This window comes from Cetorhinus maximus, chromosome 3 (assembly GCF_964194155.1).
Source record: "Cetorhinus maximus chromosome 3, sCetMax3.hap1.1, whole genome shotgun sequence".
Classification (NCBI taxonomy): Eukaryota; Metazoa; Chordata; class Chondrichthyes; order Lamniformes; family Cetorhinidae; genus Cetorhinus; species Cetorhinus maximus.
Genome location: NC_135881.1, coordinates 170,201,017 through 170,221,387, shown reverse-complemented (window position 1 = coordinate 170,221,387; position 20,371 = coordinate 170,201,017). Strand labels below are relative to the sequence as shown.

Here is a 20,371-nt window from a genome sequence, read left to right as displayed (position 1 = left end):
AGTTACATTTCTCACCACAGAGGTCATTAGATCTCTCAGCGAGGCTTACCTCAAGGTCAGCGGCAAGCACTCTTGCTTCACTGTTGATGTAATCTTCAGACCTACAGGTTTACATTGGAGGATGGACAAATTGACTGTCAAAAAAATCTACTGTCAATTGCATTTGGATTGTATTAAACTGCTTCACTGTTATATCTTTTCAATATCTTTGCAAAATGTATGAATGCTGAAGATTGCTAATGTTGCATTTCACCTATTTGATCTTATCTTGATTTTGTAATTGTGCAATTCATTTGAGCTGCAAGGTCAATTGAAATCTCAATTTTATTTTTAAAAAATAAGTTTATAAAAAACTGTTATTGATGCAATTGACTCTATGGTGTATTAAGAATATTTAATTTAACCCAGAATAGCACAATCTTATTTTCTCAACTTGAAGTATTTTGCTGAAGCACTTATCTTTGCTCTGACTTCAGCTCAGAGATCATTTTTACTCTAAACCAAATTAATTCTTTTGGAGCACAAAATTATTTTCATTTAAAAATAAGTCAGGTTAGTGAATGCATGTTCAAGCCAATACCGTGCCACTGCCAGGTTGCCAGTGCTATTGTTTTCACTCCATTGCCGCTGGGCTTGAATAGAGGTCAATGCAGGAAAATCATGATCACTGTTGATGTTAATGGGGATGGCACTATAATAAATATTCCGGCTCATATTTTATGGTCAGTGGTAAAGGAATGGTATTCACCATTCATTCCACTTACAGCTGCTCAAGACAAAATGGGCTTTTAAGTGGCAGCTTATCATTATTAGAGATTATTTTCTGCATGGCATGCTCTACAGAGGATCAGTGGCTTGAGAGAGCAGGGCAAACAACAGCATATCTCTTCAACCAATCACATTGAAGAATCCTCACTGTGCCATGCAGAGTTAAACCATGAAGTATGAATTAAAATATGTAATTCAACATAAGAAGCATGCACAGAAAGCAAAATAAAGAGAGGGGAAGAAAAACAGAAAAGGTGGAAGAAGGGAGGCAGGAAGAACACTGGGGAACACTGCTCAATCTGAAACAATTAATTACTTCCTACTGACATTTACTGAAAATAATCATCACCTTCAGTTTCCTTCTTAACCCTTAACCAATTCTTCACAACGGTCACTACCAATCAAATTAGATTCTAATACGGATGAGTGTTTTCGTGCCTTGCTCAAAAACCTTGTATTCAATAATAACACTTTAAAAACATATAGAAGAAAAAAAAAACAGAATTATGCTAAATAAATGTACTCAAAAAAAAATCACAGAAAAGGAACTTGAAGAAAAATACAGGGAAAACACCTGCAATTCAAAGAATGAGTAATGCAACGGCAAAAGCTGAAATCAACCGTGTAAACATTACTGTTGTTAACATTGACCTTGCTTCAGTTAGTACATAATGTATCGCCTTTTGATAACAATGAAGCTTCAGCCATCCTCACTGTATCCGCAGCCAGTACACACACAGGGTAAGCAGCTCAGACATGGGTCGGTGCTGATCGTTACACAAAGCCTGAGCTCCAGGCCGAGGATTCGGGAACCCCAAGATTCCTTCTCTATCTCACTCACAAACACATAGCTCGAGGGGAAAATGAACGAGACACAGATAGGCCGCGGTGATTAAAGCCCCGGTGGGAGGGAGGCAGAGCCCCGTCTCGGGGATCATCCGAGTTATATTCACCGGCAAACTCTCCGATGGTGAAGGCAAAAAAAAGGCGACCATTGCCAATTTAACGGCCAAGGTAGAGTGGCGCCGTGACCTGAGATTTGTATTCACCTGTGTCCGAGTAATACATAGTGGCGGGGCTCTCGACCCAACTCGCTCTCCTCTCTCTCTCTCTCTCTCCCCACCCGGTTCCTGTGTCGTGTCGATCCGGTCCGGCTCCCTCTCCTCAGCTCGAGCGCTGTCTCGCGTGCACTCCCACTCCAACTCAGGCTCGCACAGCGCGCGTGCGCTCTCTCTCCTTCTGTCGAACGACAGCTTTGATGCTTTCGCTCGAGCTCAGGCTCGCCTCCGGCGCGCGTGCGCCACCTCCTTCCAGCTCCAAGTTAAACTCCCACATGGACGGCCGCCGGTCAGCAACTGACGGAATTCGAACAAGGTGACCGTTATAACCCGAGCCGGGGAGCGAGAGGGGTTTTTATCCTCCCCCTCTATGTTTCAGCCTCTTCTGTCCTGTTGTGGAGTTTTTAAGTTTGAACTTCGGCTCTGGCTCTTTTTTTCAATGACGTCCCCAATTCCAAAAGGGGAGTGTGTGTGACCTTTGTAATCCTGCCCCCATCTATCACAAAAGTGATCGCCTTATCGAAGCTGCACAGTGTGAACAACTGTAGTCATCCTCCCAGTCAAATTCCAAACCAACACACCAAAAGGTGAGCCAGGCTGAATATTGTATTTGAAGGAATTGCGAGCGTTGGAGAAGCACTTGCTTTGATTAAAATAAAAACAAAAAATGCTGGAAAATATTCAGTGGGCCAGACAGTATCTGCGAAGAGAGAAACAGGAACGACCTGAAACATTAACTTTGTTTCTCTCTCCACTCATCCTGCCTGTAACATTAACTTTGTTTCTCCCCCCACAGACAGCAGTGGAGAGAGAAACAAAGTTAATGTTTTAGGCCGTCTCTGTTTCTCTCTCCACGGGTGCTGCCTGGTCTACTGAGTACTTCCTGAGTTTTTATTTCCGATTTCCGCCATTGCAGTATTTTGCCCTTGTTTTCATTAAATTGCTTGTTTTTCGGCAATTGAACTAGAATGAACAACTGAAAATCTGCACATTAAGCATTTAGTGTCGACACGTAAATATGTGCCCTCTGGAGTCTGCCTCCAGGTCTTATGTCTCTTGGTCATTCAAATACGTATATATTTGTTTACATTGGAAAAAATAAGACAAAATGCACTTTAATATCCTGGCTAATCTCCAAAATTAAATCAGTGGCACATTTGAAATCCCAATTTTGAGCACCCATTTCATTGTTAACTCATTTGCATTTAAGTGAAACTAAATTACATTTTCCTACTGAAAATGTAGACTTTCTATAAGCTAGCTGTATTAGTTTCTTGACATCAACTGCCTAAGCTCAGGTTTGAAAAAATGATCATTTGCAGGAGATGCCAGAGGGCTACAAGTTTATAAAACTAATCAATCAATATCGAAGGAAAATTGCAAAAGGAAAATTTGATTATTTATAGTTCAAGGAAATGTGCATTATTATAGATTTCAAACTACAAATTTCAGGGAAGGGCCCATGCTTATTTTAAATTTCATGTGGATTACTTGGGAAAGCATATTGTCATAATCTCATCAGTGAATTTCAAGTTAATTATCCATGATTGAAACAGAAAGTTATTGTAGTATTCTACTAAGAAAACCAAACAGAAATAATTGATTTTTTTTCTTAAAACTGGAATTCATCTGTTTTTGTCTCAGATAAAAATCTAAGATTTTGGTTTGGGATGTTTGTTTTTGTATTCTCTGTACATCTTGTCACAATATGCATTTTCCCAAACAGCAATGAGTGCTGGAGTAGCTATACCAGAGGGAAAGAGGTTGAACAAGTATGGAGACCTAGAAAACACTGAGTTGACTGTGGAAGACTGGATGACACGATGGGAAAAGAAACACATTGGTTTTCACAAGGGAGAAATTCACGAGTGAGTGCAAATTTTAGTTTTCAGGCACCTTTTAATTCTTAATTTTTTGAAATATATTTCCTTGATAAGGAATCTCTGGAGTCCTTATTTTTGTTTTCTTGTGGTTTGCAATGATGAACAAATTGGAATGTTCGTCTTGCAGACTTAATTTATTACTCTAGCATTAAATGGTGAGGTTGTTCTGATTGAAAACCGTGCATTGTGGTGTGGGGGAGTGACAGTTGATAACATTAAATGGATTAGTACTTTCACAGAACAAAGTTCTCGTAAAATTATCCAAACATCAAACACTGTTGCTGCCTAAACAGAAGACCCGGGCTGCTGTCCATTAGTAGGACTCTGCACGTCAATCTTTTTATGAACAAATAATGCCAGAACTAGAAGTGTGGAGAGCTGAGAGCCTTTTTCTCAAGCATCCATAGTGCTTTATCTCTATTTGGAATATTTTAAGTATTCATTCCTACTATCTGTACTTTGGAGCTAGGATGGGAATCATAAATGTCTCAACTTTTTCCACCAAATCATTGGAGCATATACCAATGTCTTGTTACAAAAATAGATTTAGAAAGTGATCATTGTCAAGTCTGAAAACCTATGAGATTGAGTTAACCATCAATGTTACCTTTATTTCTATACATGAGATGATTACCCAACAATAATGGTATGATATGATAGTTAATCAATGAATGAACCCCATTTTGTATCCATAACTGTATATTCCACTGGTTATATAAATATATTGCAAAACTAACCCTAAACTATATTTCTAGTACAACAAAATAATTCAAAGGTTAACATTTTATGATATTTCAGAGCTTACTGCTTATCAAAACAAATACATGTACAATGTGTTAGGAAATAGAGATAGTTTAAGTAAGTTATTTCTGTATTTGTGTGTTAAAAGGAGAAGTTGAGTTTTAGTTTTACTTTAAAACATGCCTGCATTTTAATGAAGATTTTATGACTCTTGAAGGGAGTTAAAACAAAGGTAGAAAAAAACTGTGCTGTTGCCTAGCAACAGGAGGCCCACAGAAACAGAAAACTAATTTTAGTTCTCTTGAAGCCAGGATTCCAGAGAAGCTGGACAGCAGAGGGACAGATAGCAAGTCTCAAGCTGAAATTGAAGCCAGCTGCAAGGAGAAGCTGGATACAGGAGAAGGAACTACAGAAGCAGGTTCCAGAAATTAAGGAAGGAAGTCCCCAAGTCCAGGGGAGCAGAACAGGAAAGGTCCCAAGAGGACAGTTAAGTCAAAGGACAAGGTCAGGAACCTGGAAAAAGGTCCTGTCAAGTGAAGTTAAGAGTGAGAAGCAGAAAAAGGCTCCAAGCTTAAAGAGAAGTTGTTGCAGGAAGCAGACTTAAAGCAAAATAGAAGCCAGAAGATCCAAGGGGACAGCAGAAGGTCTGTAACTCTTTACTATGGGCGTGTAAAACACTGGTGTTCTGTTGGCACGGCTAAGTGAGTGAAAGAGTGTGCATGGAAGAAAGCTTGAATGCACGTGCCAATCCAGGGGAGAGGAACATTGGAAGGAGAGTTCAAAACCCTGGAGGTGGACCCTTGTGGAAGGCATCTGAGAGAAGCATTGTTTGGGAGAAGATTCTTGAGTGAGTCCTTCGAGAATGGAAATTGGAAGCCCTCGTGTGAAAGACAGAGTTCAGTGAGACCAGTTGGCTCACAGTGTGACAAGCGACTGGGGGGAGTTGGTTAGAGATCCATAGCATCTGTTTGGGGTGGCATATGTCACTTGGTTTCAGAGTGTGGTGTGTCTGACCACAGGTCATCTATTGGTTTACATGGACCGTGTACTTACTGTGAACATTACAATATAAGATAGCTTTTGTAACTTATGTTATTCTTCAAATCTGTATATATCTGTGAAGGTATAGGTGTGGGTGAAGGAATATTGTAATATAGTTCATCTTTTCTTGTTTAATAAATGTTTTATTCTTTTGTTAAAAGTTTGTCAGTTGACTCCAGTGGCTCTGTTCAACAGCCACTCACCATGTATCTAAACTAACAAATGAAAGTTAGGATCTTTCAAGCTGGGTTCTACCCTGGGATTTGGCTTGTCCAGCAGTAACATCAGCTGGGATCATAACAAAAGTGTTTCACTGAAGTTTGCCATTATAAATACATCACATATAAGGAAAGAAAATAACAAAAATATACCATTTAAAGTTATTGGCATCAAGTCCAATGGGGCTTAGCAGAATCTACAGTAGTTTGCACTTTGATAGTCCATAAAATGAGATTAGCCTGTTGCAAAAAAAATCACAAAATAGATTGAAATTCAATGTAAAACTTATCCTATTCATTCACAAATTACATACAAAACAAACCTGCTTGTTGAATTACCATAGGCCGTGTCTCACCAAAATGTTCATAAGCTTGTCTTCCAGAAGACACAAAAAATACATTGGGCGCATTTGGTACTATAGCATCAAGCTCGCATAATGAGAGGTTACAGCTCCCAGGTCCATGACGAGAATTTGCCAGTTATGAGAAAGTCCTGGTCTTAAGAGAAGTAGGTACTGGGACAGCTGTGGTTCAGTGAGTAATACTGTCTCCTCTGAGCCACAAGGTTGTTCAAGTCTCACTCTAAGACTTGAGCACACAAAAATGAAGTCTGACACCCCAGTGCAGTACTGAGGGAGTGTCGTAATGTCAGAGGTGCTGGCTTTTGGATGAGATGTTATACAGTGGCCCTGCCTAGCCACTAACATGAGTGTAAAAGATTCCACAGCACTATTTCAAAGAAGAGAAGGGAGTTATTCCCAATGCCCTGATTGGTATTTATCTGTCAGTCAACATCACAAACATATTACCTAATTATTATCACCTTGCTGTTTGTAGGAGCTTTCTTCGTGCAAATTGGCTGCTGCATTTCCTATATTAAAACAGTGATTGCTATAGGATATCTTGTAGTGCAGTGGGTAGCATCACTGCCTCTGAACCAAAAACTCCAGGTTTGAGTCCCACTCCACGACTTGATGGCCAAGGAACATGTGTTCATAATGCAGCCAAGCAGGTTGACTATCAACCTGAAAATCCTTCCAACACATGCCAATGAAAGGCAAGAGCGGGAGAGAGTCCTGGTCAGCCACGTGATGGAAAGAACATTGGAGCCTCTACCATCACTATCCATAGCTCCAGGCTAACATGCATGTAAATGTGCACGTTGCCACAGCAACTTGGATTCATTCAGTGAACTTGAACACACCACCACCACCACAAATGTGGTAGAAAATCCACTTTCTATGTAAAAGGAATTTCTCCTGAATTCCTTAAAAGAATAAAACACAGCGACTGCACTTCAAAAAGTACTTCATTGGCTATGAAGCACTTTGAGACAGACTTGAGAAAAGTGCCAGAGAAATTTTTTTTAAGGCATGCTCACAGGTGTCAAGAAAACAATAAATTGTAATATTTTTCCTCTGGTAATAATCCTGGCATATTTTCTTATGTACTGGAAATCAAGCTGTAATTGGATGAAGAGCTAGAGTGATGGCAAGGGTCTAAACTTAACAGTAAGAAGTGGTTTTGATATGTTAATGAACCAAGAGGAACTTCAATAAGAACAAAGAACAAGGAAAAGTAAGCACAGGAACAGGCCCTTCAGCCCTCCAAGCCTGCGCCGATCATATTGCCTGTCAAACTAAAACGTTTTGCACTTCCAGGGTCCGTATCCCTCTATTCCCATCCTATTCATGTATTTGTCAAGCTGCCTCTTAAACACCACTATCGTACCTGCTTCCACCACCTCCTCTGGCAGCGAATTCCAGACACTCACTACCCTCTGCGTAAAAAACTTGCCCCGCACATCTCCTCTAAAGTTTTCTCCTCTCACCTTAAATCTATGTCCCCTAATAATTGACTCTTCCACCCTGGAAAAAAGCTTCTGACTATCTACTCTGTCCATGCCACTCATAATTTTGTAAACTTCTATCAAGTTGCCCCTCAATCTCCGTCGCTCTAGTGAGAACAATCCGAGTTTCTCTAACCTCTCCTCATAGCTAACAACCTCCAGACCAGGCAGCATCCTGGTAAACCTCCTCTGCACCCTCTCCAATGCCTCCATATCCTTCTAGTAATGTGGTGACTAGAATTGCACACAATATTCCAAGTGTGGCCTAACCAAGGTTCTATACAGCTGCAGCATGACTTCCCAGCTTTTATAGTCAATACCCCTGCCAATGATATCTTCCTGACTACCTTATCCACCTGCGTTGCTACTTTCAGTGACCTGTGGACCTGTACACCCAGATCCCTCTGCCCGTCGATGCACTTAAGGGCATAAAGCAATAACAGGAATAGTTTGAGCTGAGTTGTTTTAGTTCAAAGGGTAATATATGCGGGTTGTAAAAAGGTGTAAGGAAGTGAAGTAAAGATAAGTTAAGTTTGTTTTTACAAGTCTAAGAGCTAAAGTAAAGAACGAAAGTAAAGAAAGCATTTCTGAAGAGACTGGTGGAGACAATAGAGAGATCAAAGGGAAGGGATGCATTTAAGGAAATACTGAGTGGGTAGCTGGTTAGATCTCCCAGAAGTCAGCAGGGTAGCTGGTCATATCTCCTAGAAGATAGCAGGATAGCTAGGCAGAACTCCAAGGAGACAATGTGAACAAGGCCAGACCTGAAGACCCAGTTGCTGTGAGCCTCAGAGGGCACCCCAAGGAAAAAGGCACTGTGTGGTAACAATAACTGGAATTCTATAGATTTGACAACCTATAAGGATAGTTGCTAAACAGAAATGGAGAAGGTTAGCTCTGAGAGTAGTTAAGATAAGATTTGTGGAACTGTTTCAAAGTACTGCTTACGGTGTGAAGCCATTCTTGTGTTTAAGTATAATTGTGTTTTTTCCCCTTTTTCTAAAATAAATGTTTACTTTACTATAAAATCATCACATGTAGTCGGGGAAATCATTTCCTGATTTCAGAACCACTCCTTAAACTATACAAATTGCAAAAACCATTTTGGCAGCTGTTTCAAGTTTCCCTCTGGGATTTGAGCAGCTCGGCATTTACCGCCATTCCATAGCACAGGGAAGACTGACCCCATCTGAATATCTTGTGCAGACCCAAAATTTGTAATATCGGACATGGATGCAACTGTTGATCTTGGTAAAAAGGCTGTAACTATTGTGGGGAATGGATATCAGACTAAGACAATATTTGGTTGAGCTATGATAGCTTGCCATGGTTGTATAGCCTGCAGGTGAACACAATCCAGTCTGTGGCAAGAAGTGACCATTTTAATAAAATAGCAAAGTGAGTTTCTGGTACACATGGAGTCAAACCACAGGATGGGTGAAGAAAGTAGAAATAAATATGTCCTCCAGAGATTGTACTTCTGTGCTGAAAGTTTTGCAATTGGAATGTAAGAATTGATAGATAACAGAAGACCAATGCCCATCCACTTCACTTTATACCACACTGGTACTCACATGATACAGTAGTAATGGAGTTGATGAATAACCATGGCAATCAGTCTCTGTCAGTTAGCCGGTTATCAGACTCTGACCTGGGGTGGTGAAAAATTTCAGGAACCATAGGTTCAAAATCACTAGTTTCTCAAACTTACTCCATGTCTCCGATGGCTAATACACTCTATCCCAAAATTAACTTTTCTGAGAAAAGTCTGTCAAATTTACATTTGGAAAAATTAATGCACCCTGCTTTCACTGCCTTTAGGAAAGCTGTTCCATGGATTCACCAGTTGTCCATTGCTTGAGGTGGGGGTGAGGTCAGAATTGGAGGCAGGGAGAGAGGACTACAGTAGCAATGAGGGGGTATAGACTATATATTGCATGAGGGAAGGCTGAAGGCTTCCCAAAGGGACTTTGAGAAGCACTGCTCCTCCTCCTGGCCTCCAAGGAATGCTGAAAGAGCCACTTGGTGGGGTGGGGAGAGGCGTGGCAGCTCCTGCCTCCTTTTCACTGCCAAGATTGTTGATCCTCCAAGATACCATGCAGCTGGAGTTACTTTCAAATCAGTTTCCCAAATGCACTATAGGAGCCCTATTTAAATACATTTTAATAACATTCCACCTCTTCACAGACACCCCAGTATCCACTGGATAGCAGGCTGGGTTACATAATGCCCAAGCCTTTTCCACCCATCATGGAAGGTTAATACTGGGGCCAGTATTTCTGAAAATTAATTTTGAATTTACTAGTCCAAATGTAGGCCATACTGGTTATACAATTCTGGTCAAAAACTGTCATAATCTGCATTATCTAGACTCTGTGGAATTTTAAAAATAGCAATCATGTCACTTATCAACCTTCTCTCCAGTGAAAACATGTCCAGCCTGTGTAATCACTCCACTCAATCCAATCTCGCCATCTCCTCAATCATTCTTGGTGTAAGAATTCCAAGTGATGTCACACCATTGGTTTGTAAAGTCATGGGATTACTTTACTATTTTGGCTCAATTCTCACCTTTTAAGACATCCCAGCATTTGATTTGCTTTACTCACTGTCACCATACAAACTTACAATAGTTTCAACTTGATGCCAATCAGAACTCAGATTTTTTTCCATGTATATTACTTTTCTTTCTATTTAAATAATACCTTTGTGAATTTTTTGTCCCCATTTGAAGCATGTTGTATTTCTCGACATTGAATTTAATCTGTTATTTGCCATCCTAGTTCTCAAGTATATAGAATCATAGAATGGCCTCCTTCTGTGTTGTAACTTCGTGGCCTATCATGTCCATGCCAGCCCTCTGCAAGAGCAACTCAGCTAGTCCCACTCCCCCTCTTTTTCCCCATAGCCTTCTAAAATTCCTGTTCAGATAAATATCCAATTCCCTTGTAAAAAGCCTATTTTGAATGTGTCTCCATGACACTCTCAAGCAGTGCATTCCAGATCCTAACCACTCACTAGGATAAAAAAAGGTTTGCCTCAAGTCACCCTTGGTTCTTTTGCCTTGCGTTTTATATATCAATGTCCTCTGGTTCTCAACTCTTCAACCAGTTTCTTCCTAACTACTCTCTCCAATCTCCTCATGATGTTGAACATCTCTATCAAATCTCTTCTCCACCTTTTCTGCTCCAAGCTTCTCCATTCTATTCATGTAACTGAACACTCTCATCCCTGGAACCATTCTCATGAATCTTTCCTGCACCCTCTCCAGTACCTTCACATTCTTCTGAAAGTGTAGTGCCCAAAATTGTACACACTACTCCAGTTGAGGCCAAAGGAGCGTTTTATCATTACTTCCTTGCTTTTGTACTCTATACTATTTTAAAAAGCTAAGCAACCCATATGCCTTATTAACCTCTTCTTCAACCTGCCCTTCTACCTTCAACAATTTGTGCACATATACCCTTAGGTCCCTCTGCTCCTGCACCCTCTTTAGAATTGTACCCTTTATTTCATATTGCCTTTCCTCATTTTTCATACTAACATGTATCAATTCACATTTCTCTGTATTAAATTTCATCTGCCACATGTCTGTCCATTCCACCAACCTGTATCTGTTCTCTTGAAGTCTACCACTATCCTCCTCACATTCACAATCCTTCCAAGTTTTGAGTCATCTACAAATTTCAAATTGTACCCTGCACACCAAGTCTAGGTCATTAATGTAGGTCAAGAAAAATAGTGATCCTAATACCGAACACTGGTGAACCCCACAATACATCTTCCTCTAAACCAAAAAACAAATGTTCATCATTACTCTGTCTCTGTCAGTCAGCCAACCCTGTATCCATGCTGCCCCTGACTCTTTTATTCCATGGGCTTCAATTTGGCTGACAAACCTATTGTATGGCACTTCACCAAACACCTTTTGGAAGTCCACATACACCACACCAACTGCATTACCCTCATCAACGTCTGTTTCATCATCAAAAAATTCATACAAATTAATTAAACGCAATGCTTTTTTTTAACAAATCCATGCTGGTTTTCTTAATTAATTCACATTTGTCTATGTGATAGTTAATTTCATCCTGGATTGCTGGTTTTATCCTTGCACCGTTTTTTGGAACAAGGGTGTAACATTTACAGCCTATGTTGCTTGGCTTTGCTACCAACTTCATTACTTAGTATCATGTACAAATTTAGCCACTGCACTTGTTACTTCTGGTACTGATATGAATGAACAATCTTTGGAACTAATAAAATGGAGACTATGTCATTCTGCCTCCTAAAATAGCTCATTGAACTGTTACAGAGATATCCTCTACAGTTTCTAGTAAAGCATTAAAAGGGTTTGAACCAGGCATCTCCAGAGGGAATTAGATTTTAACTTATTGATGCTTGAAAATTCAAGTCATTTTGCAATTGGACTATATGAATTTAGACTGCAGATCATCCATGCTGTCATTTAGTGGCAAAACAGACTATAGGGGCTAAATGACTTTCTCCTGTTTCTATGCTCCTAAATAGATTTATGCTATATGGGACTCCCATAAGGGCCCTTGCCTTTTGTTTATCCACCAAATCAAGATTTACACAAATCATAGCGTTCACTGCTAGCTTCATTACTATAGGGCAAGCTTTGACTATGTGGTGGTCAACCATTGAAACTTGCTACCCAGCCACCTGTTCATGCCTTAGAGTGGCAAAGCCCAGAGACAGGATTTATTACCATACCTCCTGTGGACTGCAAGAAGGGACTGAATGCCTGCTTGCTCTGGGCTGCTGTGATATTGGGATGCTCAAAAGCCAGCTGGATTACAAAATGGTTGGTTGGGAGAGGATGGGTTAATTTATGGAAAAAGTGTTGAAGTGTGTGCAGCAGCAGCCCAAGTTTTCTTCTGGAGGACAATCCTGCTCCTTCTGGCCCCACAAAAATAAACAAAAGCTTAAAACCGATTGGCGCTAAATGGAATGTGTGCAATTCACATTCTTTCCTGTTCTGTCCTAAAATGGCACTCAGGACCTATGTATGTCAAAATGCATATTAAAAGAGCCTACTGCCTAAAACAAGTGGGTGGTAGGTGGCCACTAGGTGGTAGACTCTTCTTGAAGATGGTGGTAACCAGAGCGCTGGTGCAAAAAAGGTGGTGAACCAGTTTTGGAAAGTCCACATTAAAATCTAATCAATAGCATTTATCAAAGTCTTTACAAATTCATCTCGAAGATTTTGTGAGACTGAACCAGTATGTGCTCAAAAATTGTTATTATCAAATACATGAAATTAAAATCTTGTGCATCTCTCTTATCAGTGTATTACAGCTCTCATATGATACATGTATCATTTATAACTTTAGCATGGTGTATTCTACATCAGTGGCTGCTGGTAATATGTACAAAGTAGTTGTGTGAATGTGTCTATTTTGTTTAGAACAGTGTCAATAGCCAAGAATCATTCTTTTCCTGCCATTCTGGCAGTATTTGTAATGGAACCATTATCTGAGTTGTCATTCTCTGCGAGAATTTATTTGTAATTCAGCAATCAGTCAGCCACTTAAAAGAACCATTGACACCACAATTCTGACCTCTTGTGCATCCCTGCTTTAATTCTCCAACATTAGTAACTTTGCTTTCAGGTCCTTAGGCCCTAAACTCTGGAATTCCCTCCCTAAACCTCTCCATCCTTCTTTCTGTCTCCCTTTTAAGATGAAACCTACCTCTTTGACCATCTATTCTAATATCTCTTTATATGTCTTGGTGTCAAATTGTGTTTCATAATGCTCCTGTGAAACACCTTGGGACATCTTATCACATTAAAGATGCAATATAAATGCCATCTGTTTTCACACTTTCTGTTGAGATATTCTCAAGCTGATAAAAGGTTTCCAAAAAGAGGAATACAGGAGCATCATTTATTTGCTGTTTATTTTTCCAGTTTGAAAATAATTCAAGATTTGAAAAGACACAAATTTTCCTTTGCTGCCTGGTCAGCTTATCAATGCACACACTTTTTCTGATCTTCATGCTGTTGCATTTTTTTTTTTCCTCCATTGATGTCTCCTAACTTCTGCCATTGCCCTCTAATTGTTTTTACACAGTTCCTTGACATTCTTTCTCTCTTCAAACCTAGGACATTCAGGTCAGCATGATTCAGTCATTCACCCACATTAATTCACTGACCCATCATAGCGTTCCTTCATTTGAACAGTTTTCGTAAGTTCTCCATTTCAAAACATTACAGTTAATCCGTCATATACTGATCTGAAATGGTTGTTTTTGATCAAGTATTTTGTCCGTTTAAACTGTTCTTTTGTTTATAGATTGTTGCAGAAACACTTGGACATCATTCTAAATGGGAGGAAACAAATCCGTATTTTTGTCCCACTCTGTGGAAAGTCACTAGATATGAAATGGTAAGTAAATTCCTAATCAGGAATTATACTTTAAGATGTTTTTCCAATTGGTTATTTTGGAGTATATGCTGGAAGTACACTGTCTGAAGATACTGTCTAACTGCAGAGGAAAGAGAAACAGTTAACATTTCAGATTGGTGGCCTTTCATCTGCTATTGGGAAATGTTAGAGATGTAATAGGTTTTAAGCAAGTGGGGAGAGGAACGGAGGAAAGATCAAAAGAGTCTGTCTGTGATAAATTGGAAGACAGGCGTGATTAAAGGACAAAAGGGGTGGTAGTGCAAGGCAAAAGGGGGTGGTGTCAGCTATAAGTTTGCAAGTGACACTAAACTAGGAAGCCCAATAAATTATGTAGATGGAAGCCAGAAGTTACAAAGGGATATAGATAGATTGAGTGGGCAAAACTGTGACAGGTGGAGTTCAGTGTGAGGTCATCCAGTATGGTTCCAAGAAAGACAAATCAGAATATTTTCTTAATAGCAAGAGAAGAGAAACTATAGAAGAGTAAATTGATTTTGGCTGTCCAGTACACAAATTAGCAACAACAATAACTTTAATTTATATATCGTATTTAACATAATAAAAAGTCCCAAAATGCTGCACAGGAGTATTATAGAACAAAATTTGACATGGAGTCACATGATTAGATTATAGGGCATGTGATCAAAAGCTTGACCAAAGAGATAAGTTTAAAGCGGGAAAGATAAGTCGAGAGGTGGAGAGATTTCAGGAAGAAATTCCAGTGTTTTAGACCTTAGCAGCTGAAGGCAAGGTCACCAAGAGTGGAACTCTTAAAATTGGGGATCAGTGGAATTTTTTCCAGTGCAATGTGCTTGTCTTCGCATAACCTTTTCTACGTCCTGCGCTTTGTCCAACAGTGACTACATTTCAAAAGTAGTCGTTTAGTAAGTACAGAACTTGACTATTGCTGACAAAAGACATTTTGTCAAAGCTTTTCATCTTGCACTCATCAGGAAATCACAAGAATACCAATGTCAGGGGAAGCAGCAACTTTATAAAGTATGAGAAGAGAGTGCTGATTGCTTGGCAAGTGGACTCTGATTGGTAGAGGCGTTGCCATAGAGAATGCACCAGCTAATGGTGACTGACGAGCATTGTTTGAAATTTAAACCAGGCAACTTGACTCTGATCGATCAGGGTATTCCCTGAGGAATGAATCAGCGAATGGCTATCACTTATTTTGTTTACCAAAAACAGGTGCAATGTATGTACATGTTCTTTCTGTCTGCAAAGAACAGGGCCCTGTGCTTTAATATATGTAGCTTCTAGTACACAGAAATGTGCCATACTGCGAGCCTGACTGACAATCTTATATGGTTGTCAGCGTAACTTTTAGCACACTGAGGATTATCTAGCAAAGGTTGTCCAATTGCAGAATCACATTTAATATTGCATACTATGTTTTGAGTTTTGCAAGCACAGGCTGGTTGGGTACGGTCTGTACCTTGCCTGTTGCGAACAGCGGAAGGGATATGCTGTTTGATACAATCTGCCAGTCTTTGGGATGTATGGCCTACATACCTAGCATCACACTGGAACTGAAATTCATATACCACATTACTCATTTGTGTGATAGGCAGAACGTCTTTTTGGCTTGACTGCAGCATCCTGTTAGTGGCAAATACCACTCGTGTTTCTACTGCATAGTAGTAGCATGAAACAGCTAGCTTCACCTGTTGCTCAAATTTTTGAGATACCTTATCCGTCCAGGGTAATCTGAACAAATAGCTTGCACCCGATTTACAAAGTTGCCAATAAGGCCGATTTTATAGCACATGGAACTATAAGAATCCCAATGCTTGCATAGACTGTGGTAGAGAATCCTCTGGCATATTTCTCAACTAGGCTAGTAATGTCAAATGAGCACATGGGCACAGCGTTGCTATCGATATCCAAGTCCTGTATGGTCTTCACAAATGTGAAAGAATCCTTCACCGTGTATCTGGAAAGCTTATTCAAAATTGGCTGTAATAATTTGCCCATATTGATAGCAGTGCTGTGTCCATGTACTCATTTGACATTGCTAACCTATTCACCAATGTTCCACTTAAGGAAACCATAGATATTTGCACTGCACCACTATATCATGGCATTCAATCACTGCAATAATGACTGAGGTGACCTTCATCCAATCGCTGCACAACATCTTGTTAATGAACCAATCCAAGGAACATTTTCTGGTCATTTCCAGCCAGTTTTAACAAATTTGCATGCCCTTTTCCTGTGGGTATGAGAGACGGCAAAACAAAATAACAAACATTTTGGCTATGGCAGCTGATAAAGCATCTAAATTTTAGCAGCCCAGGATCTTTGGGCCGCTCTGGAGTTACGCTACATGTCGTAAGTTTGAATTGATTTCTCGCATCTGGGGGCTTGACTGTGAAACAAAGCCAGCTACTGCTGTTCAGCTGTAAAGGAAATTATAGTTAGCTTTCGGTGGGAGGCCTTTGACCAAGTCTTCGGAGCATTCAATAGCTTCATGTGTTGTGTTAGTGTGTAACTAAAGTAGTTTGAAATGGAAAGGATTTGAAATGACTTCATTCATTCTGCCTGTTGAAGGAATGGACAGTGCTGAGTCCAGAACAAGAAACAAATGAAGAACAGAGTTTGAGGGTAGTTATAAAATATTTGTATTAATGGAGCTCAGTGATAGACTGTCACATATGTGTTTTGTGCTTAATATTTTTTATTCAATGAAGCAATGCAAAGTGCAAAGCAACAGCTTTCTACAAAGCATCCAGAAGATGAAAATAAATTGAAAGCTTTCTTTGAATGAAGAAAGAACAATACAGACAGAGGAAAACTCACATATAACATGGGTTCTAGAAATGACCCTGAAAGCATCCTTCTTAAAAGCATTTCTGACTATTAAAAGCAAAAAAGCCCATACTATTGGAGAGGACTTGAATCTGATTGTTCCAGCTGCTATACGAGTGTGCAAACTGATGGTACAAAGATGTAGCACAAAAGCTGAAGGCCATACTTTCCAATGGCACAATAGAAGAATGAGCTTTCAAGAGATATAAATTGTCAATTGACAGGTTGAATAAATGTGAGCAGTTTACAATTGAGCTTGATGAGACAATTGACATTGGTAGTGCAGCACAATTATTAGTTTACGTTGGTATATTTAGCAGGGAATATGTTAGAAGATGTTCTTTTCTGTCAGGTGTTACGAGAACAAGGAACAGTTGAGGAAATATTCAAGTTACTGGATAGCTTCATGGAATTAGAATTGCTTAAGTGGTAGAACTGTTTTGCTGTTTGCACAGATGTTGCTGCCACTGAGACGGGCAGTCGGAATGATGTTACAAGAATAAGAGCTATAAACCCACAAGTACTTATGATACATTGTATATTGCATTGCTAAGTCTTGCTTCAAAAAGAATAGAATCCAAATTGCATGCTGTGTCAAATGAATTGTGAATTTTGTGAAATCCAGACCTATGAATTCACATACCTGTTTGACCCTTTTAACCCATTAAATACACTGAACCTATCAAAAGACGGTGGCAGTGTCATGAAGCTATTAATGTATGTAATGTTATCGGAAACTTTTTTTTAAAATAGAGGTTTAATCTGTGGGTGTGTCTTTGTGTATCTTAATTGGATTAAAGCCAGCTAGACTGGGTGCTTTGATGTATAGTAGTTTTGGGATGTAAACCATAAAGAAGTGTACATCTACATTTTGTTGAATAGAGCATTCAAGAAGGGGAGTGAAATCTTGCACCTAGCTAGGAGAGATTAAGCAATGTTTATAATACTTATAAAATTGGTACTATGAAAGGAGTTCAAAGGGCCTGGTGATACAATGAGAATTTACATTCAAAGAGAAGTGCTGGGTATAACAGAAAGCAATTTTGTGTGTGCAGGGCAGAGGCACGTAATATTAAAGCAGATGTGAGCCTACACCTGTCTGCAAAGGAACCAAAGTGAAAGGAACCTCATTTTGAATTCGTAAGGTGAAAATGCTTTGCCTGGTATCTGCTTAAAGTCTATGAGTTGCTGCCTTAGTGAAGATTAGTTTGGAAATTTGTTAAAAGTTATGATAGTAGTAATTTGTAGCCATGCTTAACTTATGTAAGTTAATAAATGCCTCATGTAGTTTGATTTAAAAACCTCTTGAGAACTGATGGTCTTATTCCTGAATTTAGAGCTGCATCTCAAACATACCACTTGAAAATATAGGCTATGACAGTTGTTTAAAGTTTCACTCTGGGATTTTAAATAACAGCCTTTACCAACTGCTGTGTCATAACAAGCAGTATAACAATACTTGAAATGAGTGATGAGATTGCAATGTTTGGGAAGAAAATTGTGATTTGAAAAATTAGACTCTTCCCATGACTGAGTTTCTGGATGCAAACACAATGACAATTGAGTGTGTGAAAGAAAGGACATTATTTATCCCACAACATTGAGACTGTACTTAAGTGTTTAATTTGAAAATATAAACACAAGTTTGGGATCCATTTGTTACGTCATCTTGTTGTCTTAAGTGGAACAACAGAAAAAGAGCTGATGAAACTGTCATGTTACTACTCCACTTAAAATTAAGTTTCAGGAACAAAATACCATCTCAGTTTTGCCTATCCGCGTCTGTGTATAACCAGAATTAGTAAAAGAAGCAACGAAAGTGTGACTACTTTTCCCAACAACATGATTCTCGGCTATGGCAGCAATGAGGATGAAGTACAGGTCCTGTCTGGATGTGGTGAATGATTAACGAGTTATGTTGTTGAACATCACACCACGGATTTTGCAGTGAGAAGCAGGGAAACCCATCTCACTGATATCTGTGGACAGTAAATGTTTTCTTCAAAGCATTATTAAAGCATACCCTACATGCAGCACTTTCATATTATGGATATTACATAATGTAATTTAGATGGGGGAAGGTCTGCGGTTATTAGTCCATTTGAAAAGGAGTCCTTCAATGAAAAAAAACTTTGAGAACCACTGTTTTAGAGAGTTTCTTTGAATATTGCCTGCTCACATAGAAACAAAAACAAATTGAATTTACTGTAGATCAGGCATATAAGACAACCCCATTTTTTTGGTGACAAAATGCATGTTTAGGCCTGCACTCAGCGTATAAGTTGCCGGGCCCCCCACCCCCTGCTATTTTTCCACTAATAAATGCATGTTTAGCGCTATACTTACCTTAGGAGCTAGCCTCAATTTTTCAAATCAGGGATACCTGTTTAGGGTTACACTCGCCCTATAATTTGGTACATGGGATCAAGCAGGCGATATGGGCTATGTTGCCAAGATGATGTACGGGAGTTTAAAACACCCCCACACAGAGCAGACCACGTATGGTGACCGATGAACAGAAATGGGTCCTCCTGCACCAACACCTGCGGTTCATGTTTATGCTTGGCAGATAAGTCAACCTCCATTTTTGGAAGGGTTTTTCGAAGATTCAAAGGTCGATTTACACACCGCTTTCTATGGTACAGTATATAGAATCATAGAAAATTTACAGCACAGGAGGCAGCCATTTTGTCTGTTGTGTTTGTGCTGGTTCCCTGAAGGAGCAATTCACCTAGTGCCACTCCCCTACTTTTTTCCCGTACTCCTGCAAACATTTCCTTTTCAGATAATGATCCAATTCCCTTTTGAAAGCCTCAGTTGACCTTCCGTTCTCCACACTGCCAGGCAGTGCATTCCAGATCCTAACCACTTGCTGTGTGAAAATGTATTTCCTCATATCGCCATTGCTTCTTTTGCCAATTACCTTAAACCTGTGCCCTCTGGTTCTCGATCCTTCCACCAATGCCCAGACCCCTCATGATTTTGAACACCTCTATCAAATCTCCTTTCAACCTTTCTCCTCCAAAGAGAATCATCCCAACTTCTTCAATCTATCTATGTAACTGAAGTTTCTCATTCCTGAAACCATGAAATCATTCTTGTGAATCCTTTCTGCATCCTCTCTAATGTCTTTATACCCTTCCTAGTTTGTGGTGCATAGAACTGGATGCAATACACTAGTTGTGGCCAAACCAGTGTTTTATACAGGTGTACCATACTCTATGTACTCTATGCCTCTATTGATAAAGCACAGGATACCGTATACTTTGTTAAGCAAGCTCTCAACCTATCCTGTCACATTAAATGATTTATGCACATATACACCCAGGTCCTTCTGCTCCTGTACCCACTTCAGAATTGTACCCTTTAGTTTATATTGCCTCTCTGCACTCTTTCTGCCAAAATGAAGCACTTCACACTTCACTGCATTAAATTTCAGCTGTCACTTGCCTGCCCATTCCATCAACCTGTCTGTGTCTTTTTGAAGTTATCTCATTATTTTGAAGTTACACTACCCACCGCATAGTTCCAAGTTTCGTATCATGCACAAATTTTGAAATTG

At 39.6% G+C, this 20,371-nt stretch overlaps 2 protein-coding genes across 9 annotated transcripts in view; one reads left to right on the top strand and one right to left on the bottom strand.

The window, feature by feature from the left end:
- Positions 1-1,983, bottom strand: part of kdm1b (lysine demethylase 1B) — a 192,162-nt gene extending 190,179 nt beyond the window's left edge. For all 6 annotated transcript variants that reach the window (XM_078539274.1, XM_078539277.1, XM_078539278.1 and 3 more), the window contains exon 1: positions 1,818-1,983. In XM_078539274.1, the coding sequence (XP_078395400.1) occupies positions 1,818-1,836 (19 nt within the window). In that variant the 5' untranslated portion in view covers positions 1,837-1,983. The remainder of the gene's footprint in view (positions 1-1,817) is intronic.
- A 129-nt stretch (positions 1,984-2,112) lies between these two features.
- LOC144679035 (putative thiopurine S-methyltransferase) overlaps positions 2,113-20,371 on the top strand; it is a 41,430-nt gene continuing 23,171 nt past the window's right edge. Inside the window, exons 1-4 of one of the 3 annotated variants that reach the window (XM_078539287.1) lie at positions 2,113-2,146; positions 2,338-2,413; positions 3,553-3,694; positions 13,879-13,971. In XM_078539287.1, the coding sequence (XP_078395413.1) occupies positions 3,555-3,694; positions 13,879-13,971 (233 nt within the window). In that variant the 5' untranslated portion in view covers positions 2,113-2,146; positions 2,338-2,413; positions 3,553-3,554. Of the gene's footprint in view, positions 2,147-2,270; positions 2,414-3,552; positions 3,695-13,878; positions 13,972-20,371 lie in introns of those variants that run through there. The other 2 variants (XM_078539286.1, XM_078539288.1) reach the window with 2 other exon arrangements.